Here is a 22,016-nt window from a genome sequence, read left to right as displayed (position 1 = left end):
TGGGCTTCCATTTTGCTGTCCCATACCTCCAATCTATAAAAACAGGTTGGAGCGGTAGTTATGAGGCAAAGGCAGGGATGCTAAACAGGTTCTGGGAACCCCAGAGGGCCTGGAGCCCAGGTGGGCAGGTCCCCACCTGAGGGTGGCTGATTGGGAAAGCCATCCCTCTGTTTATCCTTCCAGGAGCTGTCTTGGAGAGTCGTCCATTTCTTGTCCCCCGGTAGCTTCACCAGCATCTGCAGAGCGGCAGGAGTGGCCCATGGACCTTCCAGAAGGCCAGGCTAGTGGCCCTGCTACAGAAAGTAGGTGTCTGGGGCCCTGTCTGTCTGGGAGAGGAAGAGGGATCTGGGGGTGAATTGAATCAGGCTGGGGCTTGAGATAGGTGGCTTGAGTGGCTGGACAGGGTGGGAGTGAGCAAGCCTTGTCCACAATCTCATATTTTCTTTGGGCTGTGTAAGAAGAAAGGCCTTGGTCATACTACCCCATCACTACATGCTCACTCACCTCCAGGTTATCACCAGAAACATCTCTTCCTTAGGGTAAAACAGCTGCCCATCACCTCTTTCCCCTTGCCTGCTTCATTCACTTCACTTCCCAGCACTGACATCTGTTTGCTTCCTCCCTGTCTCTCAGAGCTCTAACTCCACAAGCAGTGTGGGTTGCTCACTCTTGATATTCCCACCCATAGAGGGCACTGTCTATGACACTGTTATGCCATGTGGGTAATTGTGTGTCGGTCTTTCTTTCTTTTTTTGTTTTTTTTTTTTTTTTTGAGGTAGGGTCTCACTCTAGCCCAGGCTGACCTGGAATTCACTGTGTGCTCTCAGATTGGCCTACCTCTGCCTCCCAAGTGCTGGGGTTAAAGGCATGCGCCAACACACCCAGCTCTCTTTTTTGTCATTGGTTTTCAAAATTGTCTATTTGAGAGAGAATAGGTGTACCAGGGCCTCTTGCTGCTGTAAAAGAACTCCAGACATGTGCCACTTTGTGAATATGACTTTATGTGGGTACTGGGAAATAGGATCTGGGCCAATCCAGGCTGGCAGGCTTTGCAAGCAAGTGCCTTTAACCACTGAGCCATATCCCAATCCATGTTGTTGTTTTTCTGTCTGTAGTGTCCCCACCACCACCACCTTACAGAGTTAGGGATGGAAACCAGGGCCTTGTGTTTTCTAGGCAAGTACTCAGCACTACTGACCTGTGTCCCCAACTCTGGTTATTTTGAGACAAGATGTTCCTATGTACCCCAGGCTGGCCTGACTCCTCATTCCTCCCATCCTTAGTCTCTCAAGTGCCAGGATTATAGGTATGAGCCAACATCCCCAGCTCACATATATAGCTTCTAATTATTTAAAAGGGAAAGAAGGGGCTGGGAAGATGACTCAGTTGATAAAAGTTCAACAGATTGCCTGAGTTTAGATCTCCAGACCTCATTTAAAAGCCACTGTGATTGAGATGGGGTGGTAATATGATGGAGAATGGAATTTCAAAGGGGAAAGTGCGGGGATGGGTGGGAAGGGAGGGTATTACCATGGGATATTTTTTATAATCATGGAAAATGTTAATAAAAATTGTGAAAAGAAAAAAATTAAAATTGAAAAAAAAAAGCCACTGTGACAGGCTTTTGCAATCTTAGTGCACTTACTGTGAGAAGAGAGATGGAGACTAAAAATTTCCTGGAAGCTCACTATGGAGCAGTGAGCACCCTGCCTCAAAGTAGGTGGAAGGCAAGGACTGTTCTGAAAGTTGTCCTCTGGCACCCACATGTGTGCCATGGCACAGGCACACTTCCACAGGCGCGCACACACAGCAGATATAAATATAAAGTTAAAGGGAAAAAGAGTTGGGCATGATTGCTCACACCTGCAATCCCAGCATGCAGGCAGCTGAGACAAGAGGATTGCATATCCAGTCTGTCTAGGCTACAGAGTGAGATCCTGTTCAAAAAATTAGAGTGGTCTGGTGTGGTAGCACTTTGATGTTTGCTGGACTAGAGCAAGAGCCTACCTCAAAAAAAAAATAAAAATAGAGTGAAATGAAATAAAACAGGTGAATGTAAGTGGTAATAATGGATTTTATGTAGTTATACACACTATCACACAAACTAGTATTGTTTCTATGTATAAACAGTATGATATTCTCATGATGTTCTCAAAGTTCATGATCTACTGTGTACTTTACAAAGCCCTGGTTTGACTTGGCACTGGTCAAGAATGAGAGAGCCACATACAGCAAGGCACTTTCCTCACTTGGCACTACCTCAGAGCAGTACTTGACACAGAGTAGGGACCCAGTGACTTGTGGGTAGTGGGTAAGTGTATGAATGGATGAATAGGTTAGTGGGTGGATGCGTTGGGGAGGAAGGTGCTGTCTGGTCCTCTCTCTCATCGCCAGCCTCTGTCCCCATGCCATGCAATCCTATTCTCTCTCTATTCTCCATGCTTCTCTTCCCCTATCTTGCTCCCCAGCCTTTCCTTTCTCTGCTGTCTTTCTATCCCTTTTCTCCTGTGTTCTCATTTCTCTATTTCTGAAATTTTTTGTTTGTTTGGTTTTCAGAGGTAGGGTCTTGCTGTAACTCAGGCTGACCTGGAAGTCAATATGTAGTCTCGGCCTGACCTCGAACTCACAGTGATCCTCCTACCTCTGCCTCCTGAGTGCTGGGATTAAAGGTGTGTGCCACCATGCCTGGCTTCTGAAATTCTTACACTAAGTGAGAGAGCTGAGTATGATGAGGGAAGAAGGAGAGGAAGCCTACCTCTCTTAGAAGATGTAGTCTGTTGGGGAAAACAGGACCCCTGACTTCCAGGCTTTCAGAGGCTCCTCACACAGCCTGAACACTGACCCCTGGAAGATTCCAGGTGGGAGGATCTTTAACAGACACCAGAGGGCGGTTGGGCTGGGAACTGACCATCATCTTATTTGGCTTGAACCAGCAGAGGGCGTGTCGCCACCAGGAACTACCTACAAGGGCTGTGCTGGCTTCATATGGGGGAAAGACAAGGGACACACCCAATAGAAAGTGAGTCTGAGAACTCAGCACAGAAGGAAAGAAACAAGGAGAGAACATAGGGACAGAGGCTGATCGTGGGTGAGAGGCTGGGGAAAACGATCCAGAGAGCAAGGTAAAGAAGAGCAACAGGGAGGCAAGAAGTGAAGAAGGGAGATAAGGGCAGCAGAAACACGGATGTTTTGCTCCAGACCCCAGAAAAAGACCACAGACCTGTGCTGATCCTCAAAGCCTTGCACATGGCCGAGCCGATCAGTTGTGGGCAAGTATCCTGGCTGGGCCACAGAGCCTTCATCTGTGCATAGGAGAATGGAGAGGAGGAACAAGGATACAGCTGAAGCCTGCTTCCCTGAGCTCTGACCCCACTGTGCCTTCCCACGGTGAACCCATGAACCTGGGTCCAAGCCAGGGCACAGAGAGCCCTGGAAGAGGTTTAGGGTTGAGAAACAGGATCCAGTGCTTATAGGTTCTCTCTGCATCAGTCTCCTCATCTGTAAGATGGGTTAAGACTAGCAGCAAACTATGGTTCCATGATGTGCTCAGAATGGTCTGGCTCCTGCCAACTGCTGCAAGAGTGTCCTGTCACTGAGTGCATGCAGAAGCTTCCCAGATCTCCTGTCCCTTCTGGGAGAAGAAGCAGGTGGAAATGCAGAGCTTGAGTCCCTGAGGCCACTACTTGCCACAGCCCCAGCCTGGGCTACTGACCCTGTGACCTGTGCATAATGAACACTGCCTGGGCTAGGGCAGGAGAGGGACCTGGAAGGCTACCTGCAGACTCAGGAGAGGCTTCTGGAGTAGAGCGCTCCTCCTGTGTTATGGAGCATTTGTTGAGAACCTGCTGTGTGCAGGCAATGTGAATACAGCAGCAGACTATAGGGCACAGACACACATGCACTCACACCCACACACCATACAGCCATGCTTCCAGACACAGACCCTAGAAGAAGTGGTGAGCCACAGGCTTGGAGCCAGCCTGCAGATGCAGGAGGTCTGACTAGCAGCAACCCAGCTCCTTGCTACTCCCCTACTGCCCCCTACCTGTATTGTCCCATCTCTCCCCACACCCTGGCCCTAGGTTCATTAAGCTCAGATGACACAAGCCCAGAGATATGGGAGGAGGGACCTGGTCCCTGGGGCAGCTGGGAGAAGAAGATACAGCTGGCAGGATCGATGCAAGCTGCCTGTGCCTTATTGGATTGTTCCTGGCTCTTGAGTCCCATCACCCTTGCCTTCTCCCAGGATCCTCTCTTGCTGTCCCCCACCACTACCCCCCGTCTGAGCCTAGCCTGAAAGTCTGAAAATAGGCAGGGCGGATCTCAGAGCCTGTTATCTGGCTCTGAGACCCATTGGGCACAGTAAGGTAGACTTTCTGGCTTGAAAGATGGTACCCACATGGTGGGTCAGTAACTCAAAAGACCTTCATGTGGCCACCCCACCAGCCCCACCCCCAAATAGCCCCCAACTAATTTCCTCCCCTGTACAAAGCTGGGGTAGAGTTCTGGGATCATCTCTCAGGGTAGGGAACCTTGTTTCTCCACAGTGTTCCTCTGGGAGCAGCCTGAGGAGGGGGACCCAGGGCCATTGAGCCTGGAGGAGCAGATCCTCACCTCCATGTTTGAAGCCTGTGATCCTCATAAGACAGGTGGGGCCCACTGGGAGGACAGGGGTAAGGGTATGGAGAAAGAATTAATGGGAGAGCTGGAGGGGGACCGTGGACCTTGGAGGGAGTGGTGCTCCTTGATTTCTCTTTGTGCTGAAATGGGGTGACTGGGTCCTGATTCCAGTTGGAAAACTCAGGATGAGGCTTGCCCCAGTGTCTCAGCCACACTATGGGCAAGGTGCCACAACCCTGCCAGTGATAGACACCTGCTTCCAAGCCTGGGCCTCCCTCTCTGTGTTCTGTTCCAGGCACGGTGGTGGTGACCCACGTGTTGGCCTACTTGGAGGCTGTGACAGGCCAGGACTCACAGGATACACGCCTCCAAACACTGGCCCAGAGCCTGGACCCCTACAGGGAGGGTCCTGGAGCCACTGTGGACTTGGACACTTTCCTGATCATCATGCGGGACTGGATTGCTGCCTGTCAGCTGCATGGGTGAGTTTGCAACTCCAGCCTCCTCCTCAGGAAGTCCTGCCTAAAGTCTAATCTCACACCAGGCAGCTTAGGCCAGCACCTGTAAGACCCAGAGACCTGCAATGGTTGGCATGAGGCTGAAAATAAAAATGTGAAGAGATGTGGAGTGGAGAGGGGTCTGAGGACACATGCCTTGGGTGATGGCTGAGGGAGTGCTGGAGAGAAATGGAAGGGGCTGATAATGGAGAGAGCTTGCCTTTCCACAGTCCAGGCCCTGCCATCTGGACAGGCACTAGCCATCTGGCCTCCCCTTCCTCCCACAGACCCCTCTCTCACCTGGCCTATGCCCCCACCCTGTCCCCTGCAGGGGTAGGTTGGGCTGCAATGCCGTCAGGGGGCCTAAGCTTATTCCTTTGATATAGGGGATTAGAGCCAATGGAAGAGACCACCTTCGGGGGAGCCCTGGCCTCTCAGCACCTGCCATCTGGTGAGCCTGCTATTTATAGGAGGCATGGCTGGAGCCATGGAGCAGGGGTACAGGATGCACACTTACCTTCCTACCAGGCAAAGGGCCTGAGGACCTTTGTTCCAGCCTGGAGCTATAGGTGGATTTCTGGATGCCTGTGGGATAGGCCCTTGTCCTTCCATCTCTTCTTCCCAGAGCCAGCTCTAGTGTAGAAGCTACAGCCCAAGGCCCTCACTGCTTCGCCTGTGCTTGGCACAGGCCTGCCTACCAGAAACCTTAGTGGCCATTCAGCCTGCACTCTAGAGCCGCCTTCATCTTTTATGCCAGGTTCCCAGTCCCCAGATGACATGCATCCCAGACCTGTTTTCCCTTCCTGAGAGTAGTCATCTGCTTGGCTGTCATCCCTATGTTAAAGTGCCAGGTGCCCATGACCTCACACCTAGAAAAGCACCACTAAAAAGTGGTCTTGCCGGGCGTGGTGGTGCACACCTTTAATCCCAGCACTCGGGAGGCAGAGGTAGGAGGATTGCCGTGAGTTCGAGGCCACCCTGAGACTACATAGTGAATTCCAGGTCAGCCTGAGCCAGAGTGAGACCCTACCTCGGAAAAAAAAAAGTGGTCTTACAAAAGCAAAACCCAACTGCAACTTTCTTGAGCCTCCTTCATCAGTCCTAGGCTGTGAGCTGAGGGCAGACCAGCTCTGGGCCAAGTAGGGAAGGATCCACTGAGTGACTTTAAGGCCAGGGAAGTGGGGAGGGAGAGGCAGTATAGAGACACAGGGTGGCTGGTCTCTAACAGATAAGATTGGTGGTGAGGAGAGGCCCAGGAGCCCAGTGACTGGGAAAAGGATGAGACAGGGAGATGAATGACTTGGGGAAACTGAGGCACCACTCAGTCTGCACACAAAGAATGGAAGGAAGCTCAGAGCTCAAGGTAGAGATGAACAGGTAGCCTTTATGGTAAGAGTGACTACAGCCAAGGGTGCCCAGGAGAAGAGGCAGGGAAATCAGGACAAGCCCAGGGTCCTAGGGTACTCCAGAATGCAAAGTCACCAGAGAGAGTCCAGCCTCTCTTGTCTGTCTCCTCCAGAACGTTCAGAAGCTGAGGAGCCGGCCAACCTGGAGAGCTTTGGTGGTGAAGATCCCAGGCCTGAGTGGTACCACACTCCAACCCCATTTCCTTCAAGCTACCCAGGCCTAGGGGCAAGGGTGTGGGTGAGAGGCCTTGCTGAGGGCTCAGGAGAGTGGAGGTGGGTTGCTTGGGTTTGTCCTTCCAGAGGAGCCCTGTTTCTATCACCAGCACCTGCCCTGACCCCAAAACCTAGGAAGGGAGCAGGGCCCAAGGTGTGATCCGACCCTTGCTATGCCCAGGCCTGCCACAGCTGACCTGCTGAGCAGCCTGGAGGACTTAGAACTCAGCAACCGGCGGCTGGCTGGGGAGAATGCCAAGCTGCAACGCAGTGTGGAGACAGCTGAGGAGGGCTCCGCTCGCCTTGGAGAGGAGATCTCATCTCTACGCAAGCAGCTACGCAGGTGCCTGACTGTACCTGCTGTCCCCATCCTGGTGCTATAGACAACCAGGGCCTGTACTGCATTACCCTGCCCTGTTCCTTCCTGTCTTCGATCTCCCACTGTCTTCCAGCCTTTGAGGTCCAGTTGGGGCCTTTCTCCTCCTCCCCTCTTTGTCATTCTCTTTGGTTCTTTATTGTCTCATGGGCCTTGTCCTGTCACCGCTGCTCTAGTCCTCTTCTCTGTCCCCCTTCCTCAGATGAGAGCTGAGACAAGCTGTCCTATCATTTCTATTTCCTGTATCCCCTCCTGATCTAGCATTTCTCTGTAGTACTGCCCCCCTCCCCCATACCCCTTTCTGTATCTCTGCCTGCCTCCTGCTTACACTCATGCAATCCCGCAGCACCCAGCAGGCTCTGCAAATGGCCAAGGCTGTGGATGAAGAGCTGGAGGACCTGAAAACCCTGGCCAAGAGCCTGGAGGAGCAGAATCACAGTCTGCTGGCCCAGGCCCGGCACACGGTGGGTTCTGCCACATTCCCTGCCTGGGGTCAGAGCAGCCTAACAGGCTATACAGTGGAATGGCAAAGGTGAAGGGGCTGAGGTCACGTAGCTTCCTCCAGATCCTGCCCCTCACTTTCTCAGGTTACCTGTCACCTCTCATGACCAAAAGAATAGAAGAAGCTCTTCCCCAACCCTGTCCTTCAGTGACCTAGGTTCTGACTATGCTCCCAAGTTGTCCCAGGTTGGGGAGGGGGCATGAGACAGAGGCTGGAACCCATGTCCTATCCCCTTCGGAATTCAGGAGAAGGAGCAGCAGCACCTGGTGGCCAAGGTGGAGACTCTGCAGGAGGAGGTGAGCTATCCTACTCAGGGCTTCCTGCCCAGTGCTGGACCCCCAAGTCCCAGTCCCCCACAACCAAAGGCTTCAACCTACAGGGGACTTTGGCATCCCATAGGGATATGACTATTCTAGAGAGCGTATTAGGAGCCTCTGGGGCAGGGGTCAGTTGTTTGGGTTCACTCTGATGCTACCTGGGTAAGCAAAGATACATTTTTCTGTTCTGCACCTCCATGCCTTCACCATCCAGGTGAGCAAAGCAGTGGCATCACCTCTGGGCTGTGTGAGGTCTAAATCAGAAGACACTTGGCAGGTCCCGACACAAGTCACATAGAATGTGCTTGCTGTGAGCCAGCTAACAGGCACCTGTCATCCTGACCCATGGAAGGCTGAGGCAATAGGAATGTGAGTTCAAGGCATAACTCTGCCAAAAAAAAAAAAAAAAAAAAGCCAGGCATGTGGCACATGTCTTTAATCCCAGCACTTACAGGTAGAGGTAGGCAGCTCACTGAGAATTTGAGGCCAGCCTGAGACTATAGAAGGAGTGCCAGGCCAGCCTGAGCTAGATAGGACCCTACCTGGAAAAAAAAAAAAAAAAGGTTAGCATCATTTATATATTTGTTCTCAGGCCAGAGCTCAGTGTAGCTCCAGGATAAAGCACTTCATCCCAACACTGCAAAGTTGCAAAGCAGTTTTTTAAGAATTTAAAACTGGCATTGCAGTGAGCCCTGAGTTACTATCCCATCTGTGTGTGCAACAGACCACCTCTGGCGGACGGCTTCTCTCCAGTCACTGGCTGCCTCTTTTCGGTGCTGAAGATAAAGTGTATGACCTGATTGTGCTAGGCCAGTGCCCCACCAAAACCTTCATTTCCTCTCCAGAAACCAGGAGAGGGAAAGTCTCTCCCCTAGGGTTTTTTGATAGGAAGGTCCACTTAGGTCTCTTTATTCCATCTAAGACCAAATATGATCCTTAGAGCATTTTGGGTCCACTTCGATCTTTTCAGTTGAAGCTGAAATTCTTTAATTGAATCATGTCATCAACGCCCTCCCCTAAAAGGTGACATCTCAGTTGCAAGAGATCCATGGGAGCTCAAGGCTCCAGCACCAGACGTCCTCACTCAACCTTGTCCTCCGCTGTTCACAGACATGTGATGTTTGATCATCCTGGCACAGGAGGCCTGGGCTGCCCTCGAACCTCTCCCTTGCTTGGGTGGGGCTCTTGGCCATTTCTGTAGCCTTCCAGGGCCATGGAGGAGGGCTGGCTGCTTCCTGTGTGAGTGAATGGGCCACACCTGCACAGCCTAGCTCAATTCCACACACACACACACACAACTGTCTCCTTCCTGTCCTTCTCTGCCCTGTTTTGGGCTTAGCTGGAGAGATGATCTCTAAGACATCCAGGTGTCGTGGGACTCTGAGGTGCTCCTGCATCTTTCCCCCACCCCCATGGCTAGCCAGGGCTTGGGGCCTCTGTTCTCTGACTTTGTAGTCCAGCTTGAGGTTCTCCACCTGCTGGACAGAGCTGTGACCCCTGAATCTTGCATCCTGTGTCTGCACCACAGCTTTCCACTGCAGCCCTCTTCCACTGGTCTGTGGCCTCTGGACAGGATGGCAGTGCTGTGGGAGGCTTGAATCCAGTCAGGGTGTGACAGCATCTTCCAGAGCATTTTAAGAATGAGGAAAGCTGGGCGTGGTGAGCATGGTGGTGTACACCTTCAATCCCAGCACTAGGGAGGTAGAGGTAGGAGGATCACTGTGAGTTCAAGGCTACCCTGAGACTACATAGTGAATTCCAGGTCAGCCTGGGCTAGAGTAGGACCCTACCTTGAAAAACAAAACAACAAAAAACAAGAATGAGGAGAGTGGCTCCCTCACAGGCCAGTAGCACCAGCCATGATAGCTAAGGCCATAGTGTCCCTCCCCCTGACAGACTTCCTCACAGCTCACCAACACCAGCCTTGGAAGCCACATTGCTCCCCAACATCAGGGGCCTGACACTTGTGGGCCAGAAGAGAAGACCATGAGAGTGGGTCTAAAGGTGGCCTCTGGGTGGGCTTGGTGGCTCAGTGGCCTGCTTTTTCTGTTTGTTGTTTTGTTTTGTGGTGCTGGGGAAGGAACCCAGGGCCTTATATATGCTAGGCAAGTGGCCACATTCCAGCCCTGGGGTTTTTGAGATGTTGCTGAAGCTGGCCTTGAAATTCTGATCCACCTGCTTCGGCCTTCCAAGCACCAGGCTTCCCCATCACTGCCATTTTCCCTGTGTGTGATCTCACTGTCACAGATGGCTGCTGGACATGCTTTGACATGAGTTCTTGCTTAGAGTAGGAGAGGCAGTGCCAGCATGCTCCCTTCTCATACTCTTCCATCAAAAGGAAAAGCTTTCCCAGAAGACCCTTGACACATCTGACTCACCCACTGGCCAGAAGAGGATCCCCTAACATATTCCAGGTGCAAGGGCACCTACAGAGAGCATGACCTTCAACCTGGAAGGCTGAGGACACTGCTGGGTTAGCTAACAGCCAGACCTCCCAAATCTGTCCCATTCCTGGAGCACCTCCCTCAGATGGGAACAGCTGGAGGAGGAAGCCTGGTGAATGGCTGCTGTGGTCCCTTCCTCCCACACAGCCAGTACAGCCAGGGCTTCCCAGCGCTCAATAAACTGCTTCTATTCTGGGCTTCTCCCGCTGGCCCGCAGGGAGGGCTAGAGGCTGAGTTCTCAGGTTACAGTGCCTTGAGGTGGAGTAACTAGACACTGACCTCTGAGTGGACTCCTGGCTGCCAAGCCCTGCCTGGCCTGCAGGTCCCAGCAGGTGGACAGGTGTTGACACAGCATTCCTGCCAGTCCTTCCTCTGCCCTTCACCCAGCAGCCCAGGCTTCCTAGACACTAATGGAAGACCTGGGGGCTTGCTGGCTACAAAAGGGGAGGAGTTTGTCCTCCAGTCTTGGGAGGCAGCTTGATATGCCTGAAATATGCCTGGTGCAGCTGCCAGGCTTTGGGTACGTAGGGGCCTTGCAAGTTGGGCTTTTCTTTCTTTCTTTTCTTTTCTTTTTCTTTTTCTTTTTTTTTTCTTTTTTTCTTTTTTGAGGTAGGATCTCACTCTGGCCCAAGCTTACCTGGAATTAACTATGTAGTCTTAGTGTGGCCTCAGACTCACAGCAATCCTCCTACCTCAGCCTACCAAATGCTAGGATTAAGGGCATGCACCACCACGCCTGGCTGGTTTTTAATTTTTATTTACTTATACATATGGTTGTGACAGGGTTTCTTGTCACTGCAGACGAATGCCCATCAGGCTTTTCATGGGTGGATGCAGGATTGAACCCTAGTCAGCAGACTTAGCTGAGCCATCTCTCTAGCACCTTGTTTTGTTTTTTCTGAGACAGGGTCTTGCTATAGAATGTAAGATGACCTTTATTTTCAGCTATCCTCCTGCCTCAGCCTCTTAGTGCTGACATGAGAGGCATGTGCCACCACACAAGGTTTAGGCCACTTTTATTTATTTGCAAGGAGAGAGAGAAAGGAAGAGAATGGGCATGCCCAGACCACATGCCACTGTAAACAAACTCCAGATACATGTGCCATTTTGTGCATCTGGCTTTATGTGGGTATTGAGGAATTGAACCCAGGTCTTTACGCTTTGCAGCCAAGTGTCTTAACCACTGAACCATCTCTCCAGCCCCTAGGCCACTTTTTAATTTTGTAAATTATTTATTGGTAAGCAGAGAAGGGAAAGAGAAAATGTGTGCGCAGGGCCTTTTTCCATTGCAAATAAACTCCAGATGCATGTGCCACTTTGTGCATCTGGCTTTATGTTGGTACTGGGGAATCAAACTCCAGGCTGTTAGGTTTTGCAAGCAAGTGCCTTTAACCAGTTAGCCATCTCCCCAGCCCCTAGGCCACTTTGTTCTTAGGTTCCATTGGCAGCTGGCACAGCTGCTGCCTTCTGGTTTTATTGTCCTTCTTCTGGCAGCGCAGCCCAGAGACCTCTTCAACAAACCCCTCATTCACCTGCCTCCACCACTAGTTACTGCCTCCAGTGCTGCTCCACTTCTGACCCCTGAACTCCTTGGGCCAGAGTGATACTTATCCCCTTTCGCATCTGGGCTGCATCTGGCCTGCAAGAGAAGCTGAGGGCCATAAAGGTGGGGCTGGACATCATACAGATGGAGGCATGACCTAGCCATGTCTCAGCCTCTCAGTTCAGTTTTGTGTATAAAGCTGGGAAGGGCAGCCAGTCAGGGGCACTGGTGCAGACACTGCCATCTATGGGTTTGATATGCAGAACATAGAAGAAGAAGTGAGGGGGAAGGTCTGGAGGGATTGCTTAGGGGTTAAAGCGTTTGCCTGGAAAGCCAAAGGACCCCGGTTCAATTCCCCAGGACCCATGTTAGCCAGATGCACAAGGGGGCTCATGCATCTGGAGTTTGTTTGCAGTGGCTGGAAGCCCTGGCATGCCCATACTTTCCCTCCACCTGCTCTCTCTCTGTCAAATAATAAATAAATTTTTAAAAAGAAGTGAAAAGGATGAGCAACATATAGGGAGCCAGAGTTCTGTAAGACATATGGACTGGTGTCTATCACAGTAAGAGGGTCTAAACAGTATCACAGGAAGAGTTAAGGCTAGCTTAAAAGATATGACACCATGGATTGGAGAGATGGTTCAGCTGTTTAAGGCACTTACCTCCTAAGCCTAATGACCCGGGTCCAATTCCTCAGGGCCCATATAAAACAAGATACACAAAGGTGCTTGCATCTGGAGTGTGTTTGCTATGGCTAGAGACCCTGGCATACATACCCATACTCACTCTCCCTCTCAGTATCTCTCTGCTTGCAAAAAAAAAAAAAAAAAAAAAAAAAAAAAAAAAAAGATATGACACCATCCAACAAAAGCAGGTTGGCCTTGTTGGTGTCCTCCTTCAGACTGTGTAAGGCCTTTGTGAGGTACCAGATTCTCAGCAGCCCATGTTGAAGGTGGCAATACCATGCAAGGGGTCACTGTTGGTTTTTCTGTGCTTCTGCTAGAAGTGAGTTGGGAGTATAGGGTGGGGGTGAATGCTGGAAGCGCTACAGATGAAATATGTCTGGGATTCACCTTAAAGTCCTTTAGTCAGGTAAGAAAAAGGGTATGTATGGATGAAAGAAGATCAAAACTTGGGCTGGTGAGATGGCTTAGCTATTAAGGTGCTTGCCTACAAAGCCAAAAGGACCCAGGTTTGTTCCCCAGGACACACGTAAGCCAGATGCACAAGGTGGTGCATACATCTGAAGTTCATTTGCAGCGGCCAGAGGCCCTGGCACACCCATTCTCTCTTTTTTTATCTTACTCTGAAGTAAATAATAATAATATAAAAAAATTATCCGGGCGTGGTTGCACACGCCTTTAATCTCAGCACTCAAGAGGCAGAGGTAGGAGGATCACCATGAGTTCAAAGCCACCCTGAGACTACATAGTGAATTCCAGGTCAGCCTGAGCCACAGTGAGACCCTTCTTCAAAAAACAAAACAAAGGGCTGGAGAGATGGCTTAGTGGTTAAGCGCTTGCCTGTGAAGCCTAAGGACCCGGTTCGAGGCTTGGTTCCCCAGGTCCCACGTTCGCCAGACGCACAAGGGGATGCACGCATCTGGAGTTCGTTTGCAGAGGCTGGAAGCCCTGGCATGCCCATTCTCTCTCTTTCCCTCTATCTGCCTTTCTTTCTGTGTCTGTCGCTCTCAAATAAATAAATTAATTAATTTTTTTAAAAAAACAACAACAAAAATTTAGCCAGGTATGATGCCCCAACCTTTAATCCCAGCACTCGAGAGGCAGACATAGGAGGATTGCCATGAGTTCAAGGCCACCCTGAGACTACACAGTTAATTCCAGGTCAGCCTGGACCAGAGTGAGACCCTACTTTGAAAACCAAAACAAACAAAAAAAATTTTTAAGATCAAAACTGAGGACATGACTTAGTAGTCAAGGACCTGGCTTAGTGGTTAAGGCGCTTGTTGGCAAAAAAAAGGACCCAGGTTTCATTCCCCAGTACCCACATAAAGCTGGATTGGATGTACAAGATAATGCATGAGTTTGTTTGTAGTGGCTGGAGGCTGTGGTGTCCATTCTCTCTCTTCCTTTTTGCCTCTTTTTTTCTCTCTGTCAAATAAATAAATAAACTGAGTACCTGCATAGAACAAGTGAGGCTGGGAAATCAGATTGTATATATGTGCTAGGGTTGGAGGATCACAAATTCAAAGCCAACCTGGGCTACTTATTGAGAGTATCCAAAAAGTACATATATATGGCCAGGTGTGGTGGCACACGCCTTTAATTCCAGCACTCAGGAGGCAGAGGTAGATGGATCTCCATGGTTCAAGGCCACCCTGAGACTACATAGTTAATTCAAGGTCAGCCTGGACCAGAGAGAGACCCTACCTTGGAAACCCCCCCCCCAAAAAAAATAAATAAATAAAAATGCATACATATAGGGTTCATTGTACTGTTCTTACTTTTTGTGTATTTTTAAAGTTTTATTATTTATTTATTTATTTGAGGCAGGAGAGAAATAGGCAGGTAGACTGAGACAGAGATAGAGATAGAGACAGAATGGGTGTGCCAGGCCTCCAGCCACTGCAGCCGAACTCCAGATACATGTGCCCTCTTATGCATCTGGCTTACGTGGGTCCTGGGGAATCAAACCTGGGTCCTTTGGCTTTGTAGGCAAGCACCTTAACTGCTAAACCATCTCTCCAGCCCCTTTTTTGAGTATTTTATAAAATGAATAATGTAAGTTTATTTAAATATTTATATAAATTCATATATTTAATTTTGTCAAATATCTAGTATATGCCAGACTTGGAGACACAACTCTAAATGTTTGTGGTCATTAACATTCATTGGCATGAGTACTACCTTTGTGACCTGGGGCAAGTTACTCAACTCTCTCCCTCTGTGCCTGAGTAGCCTTTATCTTTAAAATGGGGAGAAAGGAGCTAGGGAAATGGCTTAGTGGTTAAGGCGTTTTCCTGCAAAGCCAAAGGACTCTGGCTTGATTCCCCAGGGCACACATAAACCAGATGCACAAGGGGGTGCATGCATCTGGAGTTCGTTTGCAGTGACAGGAGGCCCTGGTGCGCCTATTTTCTCTTTATCTGCTTTTCTCTCAAATAAATAAATAATTTAAAATGGGGAGAAAGAATATGCACAAGCAGAGCCCTTAGAAGTGATTCATGGTGACAGGCACTGTAAGGTAGGTCCTGTTTTGTCTCTCTTATTGGTAGGGAAGCCACCCTTAAAGAAGTTCTAGTTGAGGTCCTTCCAGACTGCTTGGAGGAATTAGGAACTGATGACATTCCTAGAAGAGGCCAATGTACATAGAATGTAGAGTGACCTCTCAGCAGTTGCCTTAGCATCATTTGCTGTCGTGAGCATGACCGTGACCCGGGCTGTCTGTCCCTCCAGAATGGGAAGCTGCTGGTGGAGCGGGATGGTGTGAAGAGGCGGAGTGAGGAGCTGGCCACAGAGAAGGATGCTCTGAAGGTGCTGTCCAGCCAGGACCTGGAAGCTGCCTACTTTCCCCAGGATCCACATCAGCCACTGTGGCTGCTGAGAGCAAGCACTTCTATTGGGCCACCCATCTGGCTTTCAGGGTCTCCCAGGGAAGCTGGGCTGCTGATATTCAGAGCTGTCACTGAAGGCTGAGAGAGGCCTGGTGGGGGGTGCGAAGACAGGTTAGTGGGAGAGGGAGGCTGAGCACAGAGATGAATGTCCTCCTTCCTTGGCAGCGGCAGCTCTGTGAATGTGAACTACTCATTTGCCAACGTGAAGCCATCCTCTCAGAGGTGAGGGGCAGGAAGAGAATGGGCCTGCCTCCCAGCATGCCTTCCATCTGCCTGCCTGACCCCTGCCTGGGGTGGTTGGAAAAGTCCACCCAGCCCAGAGAGGTTGAGGGTTTTTGAGGCATCTCTGCCCTGGCCTCTCCTTTCACTGCCCCAACATGTCCCCCATCAGAATCCTTGAGGGGCTGGGCCCAGTCTCAGTAGGTTTTTGGCTTTCCCAGCGCACTCGTCATGCAGAGAGTTTAGCCAAGAGCTTGGAGGAATACAGAACCACCACCCAGGTAATGGTGGCCAGGAATAGCCACTCAGGGGCACCTCTATCTGTCCATCTGTATGGAGTCTACACATCCACTGCTTCCCTCCCTGCTGGACTTGGGCTTTCCCATCTGTATCTGTATCTTCACTCTCTGCTCCTTCCTTCCTCACTCCTTCCCTCCCTCAGGGTGTCTGTCTTCCACTCAGCTTTATTCTCTGTGGGTGTCTTTCCACTTTTGTCTCTGCCAGGCTCAGGGAAGCGCATGTCTCCCTCTAGGCAGAGTCTTCATCTCCATGAGCAGTTCTTTTCTGGTCTTCATGAGTCTTTCACTGGTGTCTTCTGCTTCTGCCTTTTCCTTCCTTGTGTCCCTGGACTGGCTTATGTCCTGGCTTCCTGGTACTCTAGTTCTCTTGGGCTTCTGAAGTCTCAGTCCATGATTCTTCTCTTTGTCCCTTGGTGATAACTGTCTGAGAAGTGGAGAGGCCCTTGGAGAGCTGCCCAAAGTGACACCAGGTGCCCCCATACTCCTCTTTCCTCACAGGAGCTGAGGCAGGAGATCTCACAACTGGAAGAGCAGCTAAGTCGGAGCCAGGAGAGCCCAGATGAGTGAGTAGAGGAGGAGCCAGGCAGGCAGGTGGACACCACAGGGCATGCAGGCCTGGAGGCAGTCTGCCCTCTATCTTTATGACCAGGCTGCTAGGAGCTGATGCAGGAAGAACAGGCTGGACCATGGCGCTGTCCCCATCACTGGGCTTGGAGATCCAGGCTATCCGGCAGGTGGGCCCAGTATCTGTGGAATGTTCTGGAGATCTGGAGATCACCAAGGCAGAAACTTCCAATATCTCCCCACACTGGCACTGTGTCATTGGTCTACTTGAGGACCCCTAACACAAACGTCTGCCCAAAACTCCCCACAGTCAGCTCTTCTCCAGCCTACCCTGCCTCAGATCCAAGCTCCACCTGTCCCATTGCCCCCAAGATCATCTCCTTCCACCTTGCCAATACCTTCTGAGCCTGTCCCACGCCCCAGGCCACCTCCATGACCATCCCACCATACCCCACCTTGCTCTGGCCCTACCTGTGCTCAGGCACTTCTCCTTCTCAGGAGCAGGAAACAGGCACTGGCCTCTCCAGTCCCCTGTGTGGAGTGTGGCAATGGCAGGAGGCTGAATGTCCCTCTGGGGACCCTGTGGGACAACAGGTGAGCAGTGAGGAGCTCTGACCCAGCTGGCCCCCTCCATGTCTTGAATGTCCCCAGTCAGTGGGGATATGTTTCCTGGGGACCTGCTGTGTGCTAGACATGCATCCACAAGAAGATAGGATACCACACAGACCTTTGAGAGATGTGGCTGACAGGACTGAGCACAGCTATGGAAAACTAGCCTGTGGCCTTTGTTGTCTTGTGTTTTAGAAAATCCTGGCAGGGATTCCCTTGTTTTAAATTCTACTGTAGGAATATAAGTTTTCCATCCTGTCATCATATGAGCTTGTGAGGAATTCGTGTTTTCAATGTGAGGCACCTATAAGAAAAGCTTAGGGGTTGGGAAATGACTCATTCAGTTAAGTATTTCCCAAACAAACGAGAGGACATGAGTTCAATCCCCAGCACCCACATACAACCAAGCATGGTGGTGTATACCTGTAATCTCAGCACTGGGGAGGTGAGACAAGGGGGTCCCTGGAGCTTGCTGACCAGCCAGTCTACATGAATCAGTGAGCTCAAGGTTTAATGAAAGGCTCTGTCTCAAAATAACAAGATGGAAAGTCAGGTGTGGTGGTGCATGCCGGTAGTCTCAGCACTCTGGATAGAGTGAATTCTAGGTTAGCTTGGGATAGAGTGAGACCCTATCTCAAGCCCCACCCCCCCAAAACCTGCCTGTCAGATTGGTGCCTGAGGTCACAGGTGCCAACCTGATTTCTCTGGAGAAAACAGGGCCTTGGGTCCTGAGGAGAGCAGGGGGCCAGCCAGAGACAGAACCGGAGTCTGTGCTAAGCTCTCTCAAAGCTCAGGCTGGTAGGAGGGCCATGAGGCATTCTGGGGCCTGGCTCCCTGTTCTTCAGGGGAAGAGGTTTGGTAGGTTCAAGAACATCCATCATGTTTCTTTCTTCTGAGGATGAGAGGGAGTCCCAAGTGGAGCCTGTGAGCCAGAGAGGCCATCTATGCAGGTCTGGTCCTCTGGGGATAGAGCACTGGGCTGGGACTGTGGAAGTACGTTACCAGCTGTCAGTGGGAAGAGGCTGAGAAGACCCAACCTTGGTGTTCCACAGGGAATTTTCCAGGAAGAGGCAGCATGCACTCAAGAAGGAAGCAGAACACCATCGACATGGTAAGGAGTGTCTTTCTTTGAGCCATCCCTGTCTCTCAGGTGACCCTCCCTGGTTCTGAGTATTTAAAGTACAAGGACTGGAAGTGCCCTGAAGGAGTCACATGCCCCTCCACTCCTTCATCTCTACCCAAGGGCACCCTAAACCTGGGGACTTTCATTCTGGCCCTGTCCTCAACACGATCCGCAGAGGACACTGACCTCACGGGGTGGCCCAAAGGACAAGGCATGAGATGTGACAGTTCCTTCACTGGACCCTCTGTGAGCCTGTGAGCATAGGTGAAGGACCCAGGTGGTGCCTCATGAAGGCTCCTACAAGCTCGGAGACCCTACAGGATCCAGAAGCAGCAGACTCTGGGCCCAATCTCAGTCCCAATCCCACCTTGTTCTCTGATGGAGGAGCTGTCAGGAGCCTGGGCTGGCTGGAAATCCAGCCTTGTTGCAGTTGTGGGATGGCTCCAGACCCTGGAGCTGTAGAATATACTAGATGGCTGGATGGCCAGTTCCAGCTTCCTGTGGTGCCGCCCCCAGGCTCTGGCTGCCACAGCTAATGAGGCCCCTTACAGCCTCTAATTGGACTGTCTGGAAGAGCTGGGCTTGGGAGGGCTGGGGGCTCAGAGCTGTGACCTCCCTTGCGTCATTGAATGGAGGAAGGAAGGGGCTGACGCAGCAGGGCAGACTGGAATTGGCTACATTTCTTCAGGGCTGGAGGTGGGTGGAAGCCAGATTGGGGTGGCAAACACTGAAGGCCCCTAGAGGTTCAGTGCTTGGGCCTGACTTTGGTGGGGTGGGGGTGGGGAACTGGTCTGCCTGGTCTCACACCAGGGCTTCTGACAGTTGTGTGATGGGACAGAGATGGGCTTCAAGCCTGGCAGGGGGCTGAAGAACAACTGTGTCCCAAAGACTTCTAGGTGATAGCACCTGCAGGGCCAGATTCCTGGTCCCCAGTGAGGCAGAGGCTGGTCGGGAGGACATCTGGGTCCCTGTGGGGCCATCAGCCTGGGCAGCTGGAGGCCAGCGGTTCCACAGAAGTGCCTAGGAAGACATGGGCCAGCACACATATTCATAGGGATGTGATTTGGGTGCTGCAGAACCAGGTTGGGTTCCAGGGATGGTGAGATTTGATCTGGAGCTGCAGTCCCCAAAAGATCCAGTATAACCCAGACTAAGAAATGACACTGCCCACCAGCAGGACTGTCAGCAAGCTAACATGCCTTGGGATCTCTGGTGTGAGGTGAATCCAGAGCCCTTGGTTCCTTGCAGTGGCCAGTGAAGAAAGCAGAGATGAAGAGGCCCCTTAGCCTTTGGGGTCACAGCCTCGAGGATTTGATGACGGTCCCCTGAAAAGTACATACAGGCTTGGTGTGTACTGTGAGCCTGCCTAAAGGCTTTGGCAGCCCCACTAGGCAGATGGGAGGTCCTGAGGTGACTCTGTTGAACACAGGTTGCCTGGCCGACAGGAGGAGGATGCCAAAGAGAAGGAAGAGGAGAGCCATATCCAGGTAGGCAGCCTCCAGCACTCCTCCTGTCCCTAAGCTGAGAAACCAGTCCCCAACAACCATCCCACACCTTGACTCCTTAGGAGTTGGCAAAAGAAAACTAATCATTTGCATGAGGCCTTCACTGCAGCTAATGAGAGTTGTGGGGCTGGGGGAATAGGCATTCAGAATGCTGGCAGGAGACCCCAGCCACACACAGCACCCCCCACCCACTGCAGCATGCACACTCACATGTTCTACTGGACAGGAAGGGCCACTTTGTTCCAGCCTCTGGGACCTGGACATCCTGCTAGGGCTGGGCTCTTCCTTGTCTCCCTGCTTTACTCTTCCTGCCTTCATTCCTTCTCCATCATTTTCTGCTCCACTCCTCCCTCCTCCACTCTTCTACCCTGCACTTTCCACCCTTTCCTATGGCAGGGTCCAGCTGAAAAATGCCAGGGCAGAGTATGGAGTCAGCCTAGCTGCCAGCCCATCCCTATCCTGACAATTGCCTTCCTTGAGGAAGCCTAACTCCCTCATTCCTCCCCACACAACTTTTCTTTAAGGGGTTCTTGCTCAGGGCCAAGCAGCATGTGATGCAGGTGCGGGCCTGGGTCTGCATAAGCAGTGGTTGGTGGCAATGCAAACAGTAGAGTGCTGGGAAGCCTTGGCTTGTCATTGGCTTATTATTGTATGGTCATCATACGTGGAGCAGATGTGTAGTAGGGAGGCACAGACCTGCATACAAGGTAGCCCTTGCAGAGAGACATGGGCAGTGGGGTGGTGGCGGGGGCGATGCTCAGGCCTGCAGGAATGGGAGGGACTTGTGCAAGATGTCCAAAGTGTGACCAAGCTACACTTGGCCCGGCATGGGGACAATGCCTACCCTTGCACTTAGAAAGTTCTGAGGCCAGTGGGGAGTGGAGATGACAATGCTGAGTAGTTCCCACCATTAATTGAGTATGCTCTAGTGTACCAGGCTCTGCTGGACCCTGCCCAGTTTCTGATTTCACTCAGTCCCCACATTAGTTCTGTGTGGTGGGGATTGTCATTGTGCAGATGGGGAAGGTGAGGCATGGAGGGGGTACAGCCACCTGCCCAGGGACATGGGCTACAAACTGCAGAAGTGGGAGCCCAGCCTGGTTGTGTGCCCAACAGTTCCTGTGTGGCAATGTCCAGGAGCTGGCCCAGAGTCTCTCCCATTGCAAACTGGAACAAGTGTGTCATGTCCTTTCTCCTCCCAGGCTGGTTCCTCCACTCCTCTGAGAGACCACCATGGAGATAGCCCAGAAAGCCCTCCTGACAGGTAAAGGGAGCCATGGGAACAGGAAAAGACTTAGCAACAGAAAAGAAGCCCAGCAGTGATGCCATCCCTTATGTCCTGCAGCCACCCAACCTTGTGGGAGCCTCAGCAAGCCCTCATGCCTGTGGTGACAGAGCTGGTCCCCATCAGGAGATCCTGGGCCCAGCACTGCCTGTGCCCCCAACCTCCCCAGCACCTCAGGTGTGCCCTCCAGGTGTTTCTAGAAGGCAGGAGAACTGGGGGTATAGCTCAATTAGTACAGTGTTTGCCTAGCATGCAGGAAGCCCTGGGTTTGATCCCCAACACTGTATAAACCATCCATGGTGGTACACACCTATAATCCCAGTACTGGGGAAGTGGAGCCAGGAGGATCAGAGTTCAAGGTCATTCTTGGAGACAGGGAGTTTAAGGCTGGGCTGGGCTACTTGGAGCCCTGTCTCAAAATAGGAGGGCTGTCAGGCATCTGGGAGACTGTGGCTCCTTGTGATCTTCCCTCAGCCTCCCCTGACTCCCTTAGGGTCACTCAGCACCCGCTGATCCCTGCACCAGTCCTGGGCCTGTTGCTGCTGCTGCTACTCTCTGTCCTGTTGCTCGGCCAGACCCCACCGCCCACCTGGCCACACCTGCAGCTCTACTACCTGCAGCCCCCACCAGTGTGAAGCACCCTCCCCAGCAAAAATCTGCCCCCTGCTGTAACTGTGCACAGCACCCACATCCCTGTGTTGCTTTTAACAACTCCTGATTTTCTACTGTTGGCAACTCTGTTTGTAAGCAATAGCAAAACACCCAATAATAGCTTCTCTCTTGGAGTTATCTCCTCACTAAATAAGTGTGGAGGAGGATAGTTGTCTCCCTGAGTCCTTCTGTCCTCAGGAGGCCACAAGGGTAGCTTCCCCCATCACACTACAGGTGCAGAGAGAGCTGCGGTCTTCCTAGAGCCACCA

The 22,016-nt window shown here is 51.6% G+C and overlaps 1 protein-coding gene across 1 annotated transcript; it reads left to right on the top strand.

Annotated features, from left to right (window-relative positions):
* Nucleotides 1-253: 253 nt before the first annotated feature.
* Kash5 (KASH domain containing 5) lies at nt 254-21,731 on the top strand. The gene is made up of 18 exons (XM_012952156.1): nt 254-302; nt 4,548-4,649; nt 4,916-5,102; nt 5,504-5,568; nt 6,637-6,703; nt 6,918-7,079; nt 7,459-7,576; nt 7,860-7,910; nt 15,335-15,412; nt 15,658-15,714; nt 15,933-15,992; nt 16,509-16,573; nt 16,660-16,744; nt 17,073-17,168; nt 19,752-19,793; nt 21,014-21,075; nt 21,157-21,273; nt 21,590-21,731. The coding sequence occupies exons 1-18, from the start codon at nt 260-262 to the stop codon at nt 21,729-21,731; spliced, it is 1,599 nt and encodes a 532-aa protein (XP_012807610.1). The 5' UTR covers nt 254-259.
* Nucleotides 21,732-22,016: the final 285 nt, after the last annotated feature.

This window comes from Jaculus jaculus, chromosome 14, assembly GCF_020740685.1.
Source record: "Jaculus jaculus isolate mJacJac1 chromosome 14, mJacJac1.mat.Y.cur, whole genome shotgun sequence".
NCBI classification, from domain to species: Eukaryota; Metazoa; Chordata; class Mammalia; order Rodentia; family Dipodidae; genus Jaculus; species Jaculus jaculus.
This window is presented reverse-complemented; position numbering and strand designations above follow the sequence as displayed.